We start from the raw sequence: 16729 nt of genomic DNA on the forward strand, positions 1-16729 counted from the left end.
ATATAAGGATGTGTTTGTAGAAACACATAAACGGAAGACCACGGGAGTCTTCGTATCAGAGAAGGCGAGAACGACAACGGTATGTATTAATTCTATTAATAATCATTGCAATATATATGCAAGTTATCATAATGTTATCATTAATTATTAATGAATACTTTAAACATTATTTTGTAGGAGGCATATGAGCAACAGATGGTAGAGCGATATGGCGAAGACGCTACTCAGCATCCATCATTTGATCCTACAGCATGGGTGACTGCAGCAGGTGAACCCAAAAAAGGTCGCGTGTTCGGGTTTGGGAGTAATATGAACACTTCACCAGTTATTGGTTCTTCCAGTTACGGCTCACCGACTTCTTGCGCCGACATAAGCTCCAAGCAGCCGACTATTCTTTCCGGTGATGATGTACGCGAGATCATTAATGAATCACTGAATAACTACTTCCAATACACCGTCGCCCCCTTTCTCCGAAATGAGATCAAGGCCGCTGTTCAGGATAGGGGATCTTCGATTCCAGGTCCCTCTCAGGTATAATCACATATATAGTTTTTTTGACTGTCTTAAAGCACATCTGAGCATGGTAGAATCACATATAGAGTTTTTCTAGATGCCTTAGAACACATATGAACATGCTATAATCACATATTCAATTTTTTTACTGCCTTAGCACACATATGAGCATGATAGAATCATACACACACATATATATATATATATATATATATATATATATATATATAACTTTTTGTCTGCCTTAGAGCACATATGAGCATGATAGAATCACATATAAAGTTTTTTTGATTGCATTAGAACACATATGAGCATGCTATAATCACACATTCAGTTTTTTGACTGCCTAAGAACACATATGAGCATATTATAATCACATATTCAGTTTTTTGACTGCCTTAGCACACATATGAGCATGCTATAATAACATATAGAGTTTTTTAACTGCCTTAGAACACATATGAACATGTTATATATCATTTATGATAGAATCACATATAAAACTTTTGGCTTTGCCTGTCTTAGAGCACATATGAGCATGCTATATTCACATATTCAATTTTTTTACTGCCTTAGCACACATACGAGCATGATCAAATCACATATATAGTTTTTTGCCTGCCTTAAAGCACATCTGAGCATGGTAGAATCACATATAGAGTTTTTTTAGATGCCTTAGAACACATATGAACATGCTATAATCACATATTCAATTTTTTGACTGCCTTAGCACACATATGAGCATGATAGAATCACATATAGAGTTTTTTTATTGCCTTAGATCATACATGAGCACATGATAGAATCACATATAGTGTGTAATTTATTTCATTATATTTTGTTTATCAATACTGACTGTTCTTTTCTTGTGTAGGCTGCTAGCGATAATCAGGGTAGTGGAGCTGAAGGGACAGATAAAGACAATGAACAAGAAGACGCACAAAATCTTGGCGATGATTAGAGGACTGTGTTGAAGAAGTTCTATTTTTTTTATTTTTCCTAAATGTAATTGTTGAATTGTAAATAATTAAACTTCTTAATTTTAAGGTGGAACGATTAATTATTGTAGATACTTGTTATATGAATTTTTTTGTGTGGTTTGTTTTTTATTTACAGGAAATATAAATTGTACAGGAAATAGAAATTGTACAGTTCTCAGTAATTAATTTTTAAATATTTTTTTTTGATTTTTTTTCGTGTTTGCGACGGATTAGCGACGGATGATTCCGTCGCTATTCATATTAATCTAGCGACGGCATAGCGACGGAATCATCCTTCGCTATTCATATTAATCTAGCGACGGCATAGCGACGGAATTAAATCCGTCGCCAAGACGTGGTCGCCGTTTAGTACCGGCGGATTGACGACGGAATATAGCGCTCGTTATTCCGTCGCAATTAGCGACGGACCTGGCGACGGAATAATTCCGTCGCCAGTTAGCGTCGAAATATTCACGACGTAAGCATACTGTCGCCTCATTGTCGCTAATCCGTCGCTAACTATGTTAGCGACGGATTAGCGACGGAATGTGGTCGTCGCTAATCTACTGCTTTGTTGTAGTGATATTATAACAGCTAGTCTGCACTTTTGTTGTGTACGCATATGCAGAGAATTCTTGAAAAAAAATTTAACTAGCATCCGTGATTTTTCTTTCTAAACTTGTGTTTGGCTGTTCTCATGCACCTATAAATTTTTCTTTGAGCATATATTTTTGCATACAACTTAGTCATATATAGGAGCCAAATTGATGAGAGGCATATGCATATAGATCTAGTATGAGTATGTGTTGTTTTGAGTACTGGTATGCCAATGTACAATATTTAAAATATGCCATGTATGATGTTGAAAGGAAATTTCCAATGCATGGTGATATTGAAAATAGGCAATGCACGTTAAAGAATATTTTGAATACATTTATGCTAGTACATGATACTTCAAATATGCCATGCATGATATCGAAAGGAAATTGCCAATGCATGATATTGGAAATAGGCAATGCATGTTAAAGAAACATGTAAATGAATGATACGCTAACGAGCAATGTTAAAACATACATATGAAGGTTGTTTGATTATGCTCACGCATAATATTACAATATGTGTGGTATACATATTAATAGTGAATTAAACTCTTGTATAAAGGTGCCCAAATTGATGGCAAGTAACTCTGAAGTTGGTAAACTATGTATGTGTCATGCCAATGGTGTTTGATATTATGTTTTGAACGAGAGAACTGTTTAATTATTTTATGTATGTGAATAAATATGTGTTTCTGTGTATGATTGGTTCTATTGCTATGCATTGTGCTACTATTTTTCCTATTGAGGCCGTTGATACTAACCCCCCTATTATATAAAATTTTAGGTGAGGGGTAGCTACGCTGGAGTGGTTGCAGAATTGTTGCGGGGAGCCACATGAACCATTTGATACTTTTCAACTACTGTTGACATTTGTCATTGTTTTATGGTTACCACTCTAATTGTTTTACCATAAATAAATTGAGTATTGAATAAATAATTTTAATTTTTGCATGGTATGATTCAAAAAATGAGTGTAGCTGAGATGCGTATGCTGAGATGGATGTGTGGAAATACAATAAAAGATAAGATTCGAAACGAAGAGATACGTAAGAAGGTAGGCGTTGCACTCATTGAAAATAAGATAAGAGAGAATCGTTTACGGTGGTTTGGACATATTCGACGAAGGCCTAATGATGCTCCAGTTAGAAGGATGGAGAAATGGGAAAATATATTAGTTAAAAGAGGGCGAGGTAGGCCTAGGAAGACATGGATAGAGGTGATAAGAAAGGATATGAATGCTTTGAACCTCACCGAGGACATGGCATTGGATAAAAATGAATGGAGGAGAAGGATTCATGTGGAAGACCCATAATGATTTTCTTTGTTGGTTCATATCGCCGACCTCAATTGTTTTGGGATGAAGGCGTAGTTGTTGTTGTTGTATGGTATGATTCGTTGTTCCAATACCTGTAATTCACTCAACTTGTCTGACTTAAACTAAAAGAATATTTTTGTAGTGATTAAAAAAAAAATTGACGCGTATTTTTGAGTTAAAATTTTGGGGCATTACATCTATAGTAAAACGTTTGTAACTCCCTCATATGGAATAATTTTTATGAACGGTTTGTGCCTACGAAAAGCTAATAAAATTTCCTACGATCTGTGAAAATTTTAGCTATGTTCACTAACTATAAAATTTTCTGTGAGCTCGGTAATAATAAGACATAGTTGAGAGTTTTGTAATTTGGAGTTGGTCTAAGGGTCCAACCCCGATTCATGCAAAGCTATCTATGTTTCGTAAAAATTTTCATATGATTTGCATGCATAATGTGTTTGCATATACATGTCTAATTTGTACTATGTAAGATGTGCCTACCTTATGTCATGAATGAAAATTTTAATAACTCAACATATTGCATAAAAGGAAGCTAAGCATTAATTAATGCACCAAAGAGATCCAATATGCAAAGTGTGATGTTAAATCTCAAATGTTACTTGTGACTGCATATTTGAACATGTTATGATGACGATGATGATGTTGATAAGGATGATATTGATGTTACAGTTATATAGATGCATGCAAGACATGTTTCTTTATTGTATTATTCATGTACATGCATATGTGTTAGCCAAAATATGAAATATATAAAATTTTTATTTATGTATATGTACGTGTTTATGTTTAAAAGCATAAATGAATTAATGTTTCACTACTTTACAAGTGCATCCATTACCCTATACCAGGCCGAATCCTTTTGATGGATTCAATTATGATTTCATGTAAAACATCAAGTCATCAAGTAAAACAATGTAACATCGTAAGTAAAAGATACTTATTGGGAGAGTGGCAAATGGTACAAAACTTTGTGAGTCAAGTAAGTTTTGAGTAGGGAAGGTTGCTCCTTCCCTCCCACGATTTTATGGGAAAACCTCTGTATTAGACTGCAACATAGAGGGCTAAAGTACTCATGAGGAAATATGATACATCAAAATTAAAGGTGTTAGAAATCCCTCTCAAATTATCCTCCCTCACCCTGTCACTAGTGAAAGGTGTCTTGCTAGGTCAAAGTCATCCTTATGTATGAAAGTACCCTTGCTCCATGATCCTGATCCAATTTTCAATCTAGTGTCGTACCAATAGGGTTAAAAAGTGATAACTTAAGATGTATGAGCATCTGTTAGACATTGCATGCATCATTTAAGAAAGAATACCTAATAAAAGATAAAAATTTGTGCATGCATTCAATGGTTTCTGCATATGGTAAGTTCATGAATATTAACTTTTCATGTATATTGATTGTTCATACATATTAAATGTTTATGTATCTTAATTGCTTTGAATGAATGAATTGGTGCACCCTTGTTTATTTTAGTTAATTAAAATTTTAAGTTATGAAAATCTGATGAAATTCCTACTTCGTGTTCTGTTTTACAAGTTTAGTATATTTTACTCTACTGAGACATATTATGTCTAACTTTATATGGTTTAATGTTTTTCAAGTAGTGAGTAGCAGCTTACATGCGAAGCCGAAAGGTTGCGACAGAGACCAAACCTATATTTTCTTTACCTTATGAACATTTTAGACTCTGATTAATCTTTAAATTTTAATTCAATGATAAATGTAATTAATTTTGGATATGTGTAGACCTTTGAGTTATTTTATGCATGGTTGATTATTTGTTAAATTTTAAATTTTAAATTTTAAATTTTAAATTTTAAATTTTAAATTTTGAATTTTAAATTTTAAATTTTAAATTTTGAATTTTAAATTTTAAATTTTAAATTTTGAATTTTAAATTTTAAATTTTAAATTTTGAATTTTAAATTTTAAATTTTAAATTTTAAATTTTAAATTTTAAATTTTAAAACGATTGTAAATGTTCATGTGAAGTAGTACGTCAAATTTTAGACCAAATGTATTTTTTCCTTGTTATTTGTTAAATATTTAAAAATATTAAAAAAAAAAACTTTTTTACTATTTTTTAGGTTATAAAAATTAAGGTGTTACAAAGCCTTTCACCGGGTCAAGCTTATGACCACTTTCTATCAACTCTCTTTAACTATTCACCATTTTTCCAGCTTGCACTTTCAAGTATTTATAAGCACTTAGAAAAGCGTCTGGTTGAGCTTTCTTTTGTCATAAACCTAAGAATACTACTGGTTTCTCAAGTGCTTGCAAAAGCACGGAAAAGAAAGAATGTCTTTCTGTTTTATCCAAGTATTTTTTTTATTGAATCTATTTGATACAAGTAACATTGGCATATTTCCACTTCGATGCATGCTAAAGCTTGAGATGCTAATGGTATGGCTCCAGAACGGCTAAATACATAAGGATTAGGATCGGAATCATAGCCGAATCTGTAAAAAATTGCAGGATCCTGCCGATTTGCATTCCTAACCAAAACTACAACAAAGCATGGTGAAGCTGAGATCAAGCTAGATCAGTACTAGTGGGTGCTCAAGATCTGACGTACTTTTCAAATTTGACACAAGCTTACAGGTCATCAGCTCCTCTCAGCTCATGTAGTTAAATGGAATACTTGGTCACCATTCACCAAAAGAACCAATTCATGCAATAATGACCTCCACAATCTACGCTTCTGGAGGGTCAAGAAATGAGACGTAGAATATAGAAGGCGAAATTCCATGCTGCTATCAGAAAGTGGCAATAATTAATAGGCATGCCACAATTTTTTTTTATTTTATAACACGAACAAACTGCACCCGGCACAAAAACCTGGTTGCGTTGGCTACGGTCATCATGCCGGCAGCGTAAAACTCTGAGATTAGGACCCCTGCTCCTGAGGCCTATGCTAGGCATTGGCCTGCACAGAAGAGTGACACCCATGAGAATGAAACCTTGACTGCTCATTTAGCAGCAAAGGCTCCCACCCACTATGCCAATCTCCCTCAAGACGCACATGCCATGCACATTTAAAACATAAAATATCTCAAAGTTCATGAACCTGAGTTTTTGTATTTATTTTTTGACAGAGAAGGCTGTGGTTACGCAGATCCCTACCAGTTATACAACCATACCATTTGGAGTTCGATCTTGCAACATCTCAACACAAGTGACGTGCACTAACTGCTCCTGGCAGACAAGCTGAGCTCCCAACTTTTATTACCAAAATATGATTGCTAAGCGGGTTTATTCTTTAAGCGTGCCAACTTTTATATAAAAAAAATGTAGCTAGCGGTAAATCTCTTAATGTTATATATTTTAAAAAAATTCATTTAAGTGTGGTTTGGACTACTGGAGGCAAAACCTTGGCTTCGTGAAGACTAAGTTTTTGGCCTGTTTGGTTAACCCAAAAAACCTCGGTTTAGGTTTTTGGTTATTACAAACTATTTAAAAAAATGCGGACCATTTTTTTGGCCAGCCATTTTCTGACAAATGGGTGACCTAAAAATGGTTAGATGACTTAAAATAAAAATAAAACAAAGAAAATTTCCAGCCATTTTCTGACCAATGGGTGACCTAAAAATGGTTAGATGACTTAAAATAAAAATAAAAATAAAAATAAAACAAAAAAAATTTCCAGCCATTTTCAATCGGTGGCTAACCATAAAAAAAGCGATACAGTCATGGATTTAAAAAATGAAAAAAAAATAAAATCTTTTGGCAACGATCAGGATGATATCATCCGTGGCGCCGGACGGTACCACCCTACTAGTTTCTAACCACTCAACCACCACCCAGACAAAAAGTGGCTGAATGGTGGTTGGTGTGTCAAGAACAAGGGGAGGGGTAGTAGGTGATGGTGGTGGCCAGGAGGGGCTGAGGACAAGTTGAGGCCCAAGCCAAGCCTCCAAATTAAGCCATAATTTTTTTTCATTGTACATAAAATTTTTATTATTTATTAAAAGGGGTTGCACTATTTTTTTTCTTAAATTCTTAATATCCTCCATATTTACTAATATATGCTCTAGAGAACAGATTAGGTCACGCAAGCTCAAAAGAAAGATTAGATCAAGATGAATTGGTCCAAGAAACTACGGTCTTACCTAATCAAGGACTCAAAACCTTGGAGTCCAAGTCTATCAAGGAAACCTATAAGCTTCCTATCAAAAATAGAAAAGAGAAACAGTTGTATCCTATCGAGAATTGGAAAGTGAAAAAAATGATGAATCGAAAATATGAAAAATTGTATATCTTATTCTGCTGATGAAATGAAAACAAAATCATTACATATATACTGTTAAGGGTTACGGTTACATATACACGATATCAACTTGAAGATTGACTATGTCTGTAATATCAGTCAATCTTTTGATATCATCTGCCTTGATAACAGTTGATCTTGCTTTCCTTGATTTTAAATAACCGAATACAATAAAATGATAAGGACGGTAAGTGAGTGATTATAATAAATGCCATTTTCTTTCTTTTAAAAAGAGGTACAACAATATCTATTGAAGAGACTTTATAAATAGAATGAGCTGAACACCCAACCTAAGTCAAAAAGTTGAAGGCCAATTTTAGATCAACTCTCAATCAAATATTCATATCTTGGTTTAGCATATGAGTAATGGATTTACATTTGAGCCGTCTGTAGTCCAAATAATCATTAAAATTGTGGCCATCCTACCTTTATCGTAGCATTGTGGTTGGATTTCGGAAGCCTCTTTGAGATAATGGTTATGATTAGGATAATTGCATAATTGGATCGGATCGATAAGGGGCTTGTTTACCCAAATCCATTTCAAATCCCCACATCAACGTGCTGCATCCAAATTAGATCAGATTCTGTTGTGTACGCATCTTGAATCAAAACTAAAACCAGGAGCTTTCTTAGGTAGTTGGCAACCCATTTTTCTTTATTAGTTCTTAGAAAAACCAAGAAGAAATTGTCCGTCCCTGGTTTCGTCCCGTCCAGATAATGTGGATTTGATCAGGTCCAATCCATGAGTGGTTTTCACCAGTACTTGGAATTACCACTGGGTCTGGCTTTGAGGTGCTTCAGTGTGAAACTGTTTTATCTGGGTTCATGTTCGGGTGCAAATTTATTGCTTTAAAACCATAATCTTACCTATATTTGAATCATTTTTACCCTTTGATTTCAAGTAAATATGAATGCTCAAGATAAGTTGAGGCCCCTCCAAAATAGGAGGCCCTAGGCGGTGGCTTCAAATCTCAAAGAGGTCAGCCGGCCCTGGTGGTGGCTAGGGTGTCAACAGGTCGGGTTTACCCATACCTGACCCGAACCAAACCCTATAGGGTCCGAGTATGGTGACAAATAAGAAGACCTGATTAAGAACCGGGTCTGGACCCGGAGGTCTTATTAATACATGGACCCGGGTATAGTTTGTAAAATTTTATACCAGAGACCCACAAATTTTCAATGTAAAAATGATAAAACATATTATTTTACGGGGTATGGTTCATGTAGTTCTTATCGAGTCTGAGTATGATTTGTCTTATAGTAGACCCGATTAGACCCATGTCTGGACCTGATACCATATCCAAAAATCTGATCCAAGTCTGATTCCACCTAGGTCCGAAGCAAACCTGACCCATTGACACCCTTAGTGGTGGCAAAACTGCAACCCCCACCCCCACCCCCACCCCCTAAACCAAGTTGGGAAAATGAAAAAAAGAGGGTGGGGAGGTAGGGTTTTCAAAGAAAACTTAGTTTGGTTTTGTGGCATCTAAACTGCCCAAATCGTTTGAAAACCTAGTTAATAGCGTCATCCAAACAATACTTTCAAGGTCAACCTTTTGCTCTTAATTTCAAAAATGAGCCTTATGATCCAGGACCATTATTTAAAACTCCGATCCAGATTCAGATTCACCAAGGTCTAGCTTATCTCGAATATTTTTCCAATCCCATACTGAACCAATGTTGCATAATCTCGTTCTTTGGATGCAAGAAAAAATATCGCAATAGATTAAAAACTTTTGAGGGACCCGACCCAAACCCTATAGGGTCCTGGTATGGTGATAAATAATAAGACCCGATTAAAACCTAGGTTTGGACCTAAAGATCCAATTAGTACATAGACTCGACTATAGTTTGTGAAATTTTACACCAGACCCGGACTTGAATCGAGTTTCGATTAAGACCAGCAATTTTTCAATGTAAAAATGATAAAAAATATAGTTTTACAGGGTCTGGTTTATGTAGTTCTTATCGGGTTTGGGCATGGTTTTTCATATAGTGGACCCGATTAGACTCAGGTCCAATACCATACCCAAAAATGGAGTCCAAGTCTGATTTCACCTGAATCCGAACCAAACCCGACCCGTTGACAGCCCTACACCCTGCCGATCTACTCATTGTCGGTTCACCTCATCAAATGTCGTGCCCAATTCAAATACAAAAACTAAAAAGAGCAGTTTCAATTCAAAAGAGCACCACCACTCCATAGAGCCTTCAAACCCCCACACTCAATTCATCTTTCTCTCTAAGGCTAGGTAGCTTTTTCAGAGATGGGGGTGCACCGTGTCTAGGCTCGTCACCGACGAACTCGAGGGTGATGGTGACCCGACCATCCGTGGAGGACCAAACATCAGTCACATCCACCACGCACGTCCTCCTCACCATGGATTCACCTTACGTCAAGCCGACCGAGAAAGGCTCGAAAAGGTTCGGTCTCTGCCTATCCCGAGCACCCAGCCTGATCACATCCGCACCCACGGTGCCAAGGTTCATCATCCACCGAGCGGCGGATCAACCCGAGATCATCAACACTTGAGAACTCATGGAGGGTCTCGAGAACGAGATCCTCAAGCTCTCTCCATCTCTTCCTACACTCACCAACAAGTCTGAGCCAGAGACCACGACTGTTGGTGAGAAATCAAGAGTAGACGAAGCACTTTTTCTCTATGTGAATCACTTAGGAAATTCAATTTGGAAGGCGAGAACGCCGTGGTGTTCTTGTAACGCTCTCCTCATTGTGGGGGGATTACGGACGGAGAAGGGGGCGACACCCCTTCCTCTCCCACGAATCAGATCGTGGGACAGGAAGCGGGCTGCCCCCATTTAATACAGAAGGTGGGAGGGGGTAACCGACCAACCCCCATGGCTATAAAAGCCGGGGGGGGGGGGGGGGGCTTCTCTCATTTCCCCAGCGTGTAGGGAGAATCGGGAGGAGGTGTTGCAGCCATCGCCAGTCGCCGTCAGGTCAGCCTCTCTCTCTCGTTGGTTGTCTGAATGCAGAGGGTCGCCGGCAACCTCACGGTTGTCGGCGAGTTGCAGCAAAATAGGGACAGGGAGAACTTTGTCCCTGCATTTCAATAGAAGAAGGAGAGTGATAGAGGGATTTTCCCTCTGCTGTTGTCACCCACTGATGACGAAAACGGGGAAGGGAGGAAGGAGGCAGGAGGTCTGGCCGCTGCCCTAATCACCGCAGGCATCGGCCCATCTGCAGAGGTTGCAACAGTTCGACAACAATGATGTTGCCAGAACTGTTGCAGAGAGAAAAATAAAAAAATAAAAAATATATGCAGGGCCTGCAAACCGAGTCACCCATACTGCTCGGTTTGGGCATGACTCAGGGTGAGCCAGGTCAGCGCAAACTGAGCCATGAGTGCTTTGGCAGACCGACTAGGTCTAGACAGACCTAGTCAGGGTCTGTTTTCTTGGTAATTCAGTCTGGGCGTGTCCAGACCAAGCCAAACGAAAGAAGAAAAAAATTGAGTCAGGAGGTGCGTGTTGTGACAGATTGTCTCGGTCTATTCGGACCGAGTCAAGTCCGAATTAATTAGCAGATCGAGTCGGGTTTGTAATGGTAGACCATTTCGGCCCAGACTAAAGGGGGACCCAATATGGGTCAGACCGACTAAGTCTAGATCGAGACAAATCGGATGCGTGTGCGATTGATTCATCGAGTATGGTGGAAAAATTGAAGTAGCGAAGACTCGATTTTTCCATTACAAATTGGATTCGGGTTTGGACCCAAAACTCAAGTTTGACTCGATTAGATGACCTGAGTTAGATCCAGACAAACCCTTTTCAAGCAGATTTGGATCAAGAATACCGAATCCATGATCCAAATCATAGTTGAGTTGAGGACCTAAGTGGTCAAATTTTATTATGGATGAGGATCTTAAAGTAACATAAAGTAAAGATGACATAGAGGTCATTGAAAGAGCAAAAAAACCATTTTGCCCTTGATACGCCTACAAAGCATAACTAAGTGCCCTAAAGTCAGATCCATGTGGTTCTTGAACCTAGGGATTCTACTGCTTGGGTAGAATCTATTAGTAGGGGATGTGTGAACAAACTCTGAAAGAATGGAGTCAGAGTTTGACAATTAAGTTTAAAGGTGTTTTGATAATTTTGATGATACGAGGTATTCATTGTTTTCAGATCAAGGGTTGCAATTGAAATTTAGGCGTTCCAGGTAAGTGAACATTTGCAAATTTCTCCTTAGATAATTAAAACACATGCTAGCTAGTTTAGGCATGCTTTAATGTGATTCCAATACTTCAAGTATGCTAGTTCTGTTATTAAGAATACACATTGTTTTGCATGCTTAGGAATCTATAAAGTTCATGTGTGATGCTTAAACCTGATCATGCATATTTCTGAGTTATGAAATAAATGTAGCACGACATGATTGCATGTATGAGATTGATGTGTTAAGTGAAAATTGAGGGTAGAGTTCCAAAGTCTCAAGGTAGGTATTACCTTGGGGAAATGTCACACTTATGCCTTGGGAGGAGCATTGTAAGTGTCGTGAATTAATTTGTGGTGGGTTACCATCCTTAACAGTTCAGACATGTAAACATGTGTTAAAAAGTAATTAGTGAATATACATTGAGGATTGTATAACACACTAAATTCAAGATGTGAATGTTGAGTAAAAGTTGTCTATAAGATGACCACCCAGTGTATGATGGAAACTCTACTAGGAGGCATGGTCTGGGGCAATGTTGAGGTGTGTACCTCTTAAGCAACTTGGGAATATCTCAGACGTTTCCAGGTGACCCTTAGGGTTTAAAACATTGTCCACTAGACACATGTAGTATGTTGCATGAACCACAAAACCTTGGGGGCAGGTATAGCTCCTTGAGACACCTTGGGGGCAGGTATAGCCACCCTGACTCTTCGGCTAGCTACCGTCTGAGTCCTTTCGCTCCCGGCTTTCAACCGGCGAGCTGCTGCAACACCTGTGTCCGTAGTCTGGGCCGGTTTGGACTACGCTGTTTGTGAATGGTTCATAAGTCTAGCCAACATTATAGACTTTGAGTTGTCTACATGGGTTGCTACGCCCGAGAAGGCTATGTTCGGAATAGCCGATTAGAGTAGAAGAGGTGTTTGAAAATGATAATAAAGATGCGGTAAAGGGGGTAAAACTCATAACTAACATGTGTGCATAAGTAGCAAACTAAACTAAGACTAGGAGCTTAGAGCTCACTACAGTTGCAACGGTCGTATCTATTTGTAAATGAAATCTTACTGGGTTGTAGACTCACCCCCTTCTTTTGGTTGCAACTGTAGGTTCAAGGACTGCTGCCATCACTCACAGGACTTAGTACGACTCTGCCACATCATCAGTATGGTTTTCCTTTACTTTCTATTATGCTGTTGTCTTTGGATGGTTATGATATTGTAACTGGATATATGGACTTTTAATTATTAAATGAAAAAAAAAATTCTGGCATGGTTTGGAGTTGCCTTTGAGATTATTGAGTAATTTCCCTCTGGGAACTAACGTCCACGAACCCGGGCTCGAGAGGCCCCAGATCGGGTTGTTTCAAGTGGTATCAAAGCCAAGTTCGATAAGAAAAGTTGGATTTTAAAAGAAGAATTCTGTTTGGATCGAAATAATTTAAAGGTCCTAAAAGAATGAATATTGCAACCATCCAAATAATTATGTGGCAAAAAGAGTCATAGGAAGGTTCATGTAGATCCTGAACTTATTATTGCCTCTTGTTAGCAGGAATGGACGCTAACAACGATAGTAGCAATGAGAGCGACTGTAGAGGCAGTAGGAGCTTTGGGAGGCATAGACATCCTGAAGTGATCCAGACGGATCAGATGGTTGCTGTTTTTAAACTCTTCGTGACGGCCATACTGGACGTCACTAAGGCAATGGGGAGTATGATACCTCCTGTGTCTTCTTCAACCCCAGCTTCAGTCACAATCAACAACTGGGGGTATAACGATCGAGAGGAAGGGGTAACACCACCTGTGATCATCGCAAAATTTTTCCTCTCTTGTGGTTTCTCTCTCTTCCTTCTCTTTTTCTTTTCTAACCTCTATTTTCCTCCTTTTTGAAGGGAGAAAAATAAAAGACAGAACAAAAAGAGAGAAGAGAAAAGAAAGAAAGAAAGAGAGAAGAGGAATTCTTTTGCGGGGTTTCACTTGACCTTAATTTGAAAAATATTTAGAAATTTAACTCGCCTTCGTTTTGAAAATTTGCAAGAAAAATGGAGAGACGGGATTCGCTCGTCGGTACGACGTTCGACCGTTCCTGGCGCCTTTACCAGGGGTAATTGAACCAAGGATCGAATTTATGCCTTTTGCTTTGCCTAAATATCATCTAAGAATTTATCCTAAAGATCTAAATGCACAAAGAATCATGCTTGTGAAATGCAAGGATGTATGCTCTTTTTGAAAGATGTTTTTGAAAATTTCCAAGTATTCTGAGATGAACTTGATAAGGGAGTGAAGAAATGATTTCTAACTTAGAACTTAAGATTTAAAGTTCTAAGTTTTTGGAATAATCAGAGCTTGGAAAAAAATAAATCTGGATCTTTGAGAGAAATGATTTTGAGGAGAAGAAGGGAAATTTAAAAGTCATAAGTGGACTTTGAATTTAGAATTTTGAATCTGAATGAATGTTTGAAATGGAGTTTGAACTCTGGCTTTGAAGTTTGAATTTAGAAGGAGATTTTGGGAAGTCTAAATAGAATTGAGAAATTGAATTGATTTGAAAGTTGGATTTCAAGATGGAATTTGAATCCAAAGTCTGGATTCTAGAGTTGAGATTTAAAATTGAATTCTGGATTTAGAATCCGAAATGAGAATTGGATCTGAAATCTAGGATCCAAGAGGAATTTGGAATTTTGAATTTTGAATAGAATCAGATCCGAAATTTGGAACTGAAATTTTAAATGGAATCAGATCCAAGATTTAGAATCCAAGATGGAATTTGGATCTGAAGTCTGAGATATAAAATAGAGTTGGACTCTAAACCCTAAGATGGATTTTGGATCTTAAGTCTGAGATCCAAAGTGAAGTTGGATTCTGGATCCTAAGATGGATTTCGGATTTGAAATCTGAGATCCAACAAGTGGAGATTTGCACTTTGAAATCTGGATCCAAGTTGGGATTAAGATCTGACTTTTGGGTTTGGATTCTGAAAATTCAAATGGGACTATTGAAGATGGATCTGGGTTTTGAAAACCCAGATTGAATTTAAAATTCTTGAGATTCAAAATCAATCTCAACTTTTGATTTTGATTTTTTTGAAGATGAACTTGATTTCGAATGTGAAATCAGAAGATAACTCAGAAGTTTCAAAGTTAAATTGAACGTTTGAAAAATGGAATTGAATTGAATTTGAATTTTGAATTTTGAATTTTGAATGTAAGATGATTTTCTTTTTGAGATTCCAAAGTCAAATTGGACTTTGAAATTGAGATAGAATTGGAATTTGAAATAGAAATTGAAGAAGAGATATTCACAATCACTTGGATTTTAAAAAAAAGGAATTTTGAAAATATGATGCCACTCTATCCTAAATGATGAATGAATTTAAAAGATCTGAAATTGGATTTTGAAAAGCTATTTCATTTTTCAAATGAATTAAAAAATGAGGTTAAAGATATAATATATCCCTGACTATGGTCATTGAATATATTATATAATAACCACATTTAAATTCAAGTGAAGAATAAAATATATTTTTGGTGCTTTTATAGAATTCGAAATGAAATTAACTCTCAATATACCCTGACTATGGCCATTGGTATATATATTGAATTAATTTTAAATTAAATTCTGATAAAAGGAAAAAATATTTAAAGAAAATATGATGATTTTGAAAAGGGACAGAGTTTGGATCCAATATTATTTTATAAAATATAAAAATTCTAAGTTTTGTTTACATCCTGACTATGGCCATTGATGTAAATCATCAACTTAGAATTAATTACCTCTTACGAAATGGTGCATGTGCCATTCGTGTTGCCATTTGTGAGAATTTGAGAAATAAAGACAAAAGATGCATGAAAAATAAGCAAGTTATGATATTTACAATGCTCATTCATTCTATCTAGAACTGAAAATGTAAAGAATTCTCATTATTAGCTAGCTTATTACAATGAGAATTGACATGACAAAATCCTAATCTAAGAGGGAAATCAACATCTTCCAGAGATTCCTACAAAAACAGTTGATTAGTATGAAAGTAGAAGAGAATATCACCTTGATTTCAAAGATGCAAAATAAGATGCTCATATGCCATGATTTTTATGATTCGAGATGTGAGAAATGATATATACATACTTACATACATATATATATACAAGCATACCTATATATACATATATATATGTATATATGTGTATGAGTATACATATATATATATATATATATATATATATATATATATATATATATATATATATATATATATATATATATATATACACACATATATATACATTACATACGATATACAAGCAACATAGGTGGATGAGAGTGATGTTGATGAAGTGGATAAGTATATAAGTGAAATATGTTGAATATGGATGGAACAAATCAATATACAAGCAATGTTTTCACACTGCTTGCTTATGACCAAAATTCAAAATGCAGCAGATCAAACCCTGATGTTTAGTAGATCATGAGAAAATCGGTATTTCAGCTAATGTTTCAAAGTGATTCTAATTGATGTGGATAAACTTCCAATAATGCACAACAGTCCCAAAAGACTAAACCTTTCAACGGCATCCACCAAGTGAAAACTTATACTAATCAAATGTTGTTGAGGCAAGTGGGATGTCTAACATCAGAGACTCTGATGTAAAACAGAAAACCTACTAAAATGTTTTAATATGTGTACTGTTTCACCTATGGAATTCTGCTGTTACAAATGTACAACAGTGAATATGTGTGCAGTGATGTGCGCATGCTAAAAGGGAAGTGCAGTGGGTGTTTAACAAGATGGATGCATAGTATGCTCCTCCAAGGGGTTCGCATTGCTTAGCAAAACCAATTGCATTGCTAACCACCTGT

The 16729-nt window shown here is 36.6% G+C and overlaps 1 protein-coding gene across 1 annotated transcript; it reads left to right on the forward strand.

Moving 5' to 3' along the window:
- Positions 1–243: 243 nt before the first annotated feature.
- LOC149840114 (uncharacterized) lies at positions 244–1579 on the forward strand. The gene is made up of 2 exons (XM_090004344.1): positions 244–531; positions 1388–1579. Exons 1-2 carry the CDS (start codon positions 310–312, stop codon positions 1472–1474), a joined length of 309 nt encoding a protein of 102 aa, XP_089860470.1. The 5' UTR covers positions 244–309; the 3' UTR covers positions 1475–1579.
- Positions 1580–16729: the final 15150 nt, after the last annotated feature.

The sequence above is a fragment of the Nuphar pumila genome, chromosome 4 (assembly GCF_984573655.1).
Source record: "Nuphar pumila chromosome 4, dmNupPumi1.hap1.1, whole genome shotgun sequence".
Lineage (NCBI taxonomy): Eukaryota > Viridiplantae > Streptophyta > Magnoliopsida > Nymphaeales > Nymphaeaceae > Nuphar > Nuphar pumila.

What these genes read in the sequence shown, in the direction of transcription:
- LOC149840114 (XM_090004344.1), top strand. Translation starts at nt 310, where the DNA reads ATGAACACTTCACCAGTTATTGGTTCTTCCAGTTACGGCTCACCGACT. An exon ending in CGATTCCAGGTCCCTCTCAG is followed by an intron (nt 532 to 1,387) that starts GTATAATCACAT and finishes TTTCTTGTGTAG; the next exon opens with GCTGCTAGCGATAATCAGGG.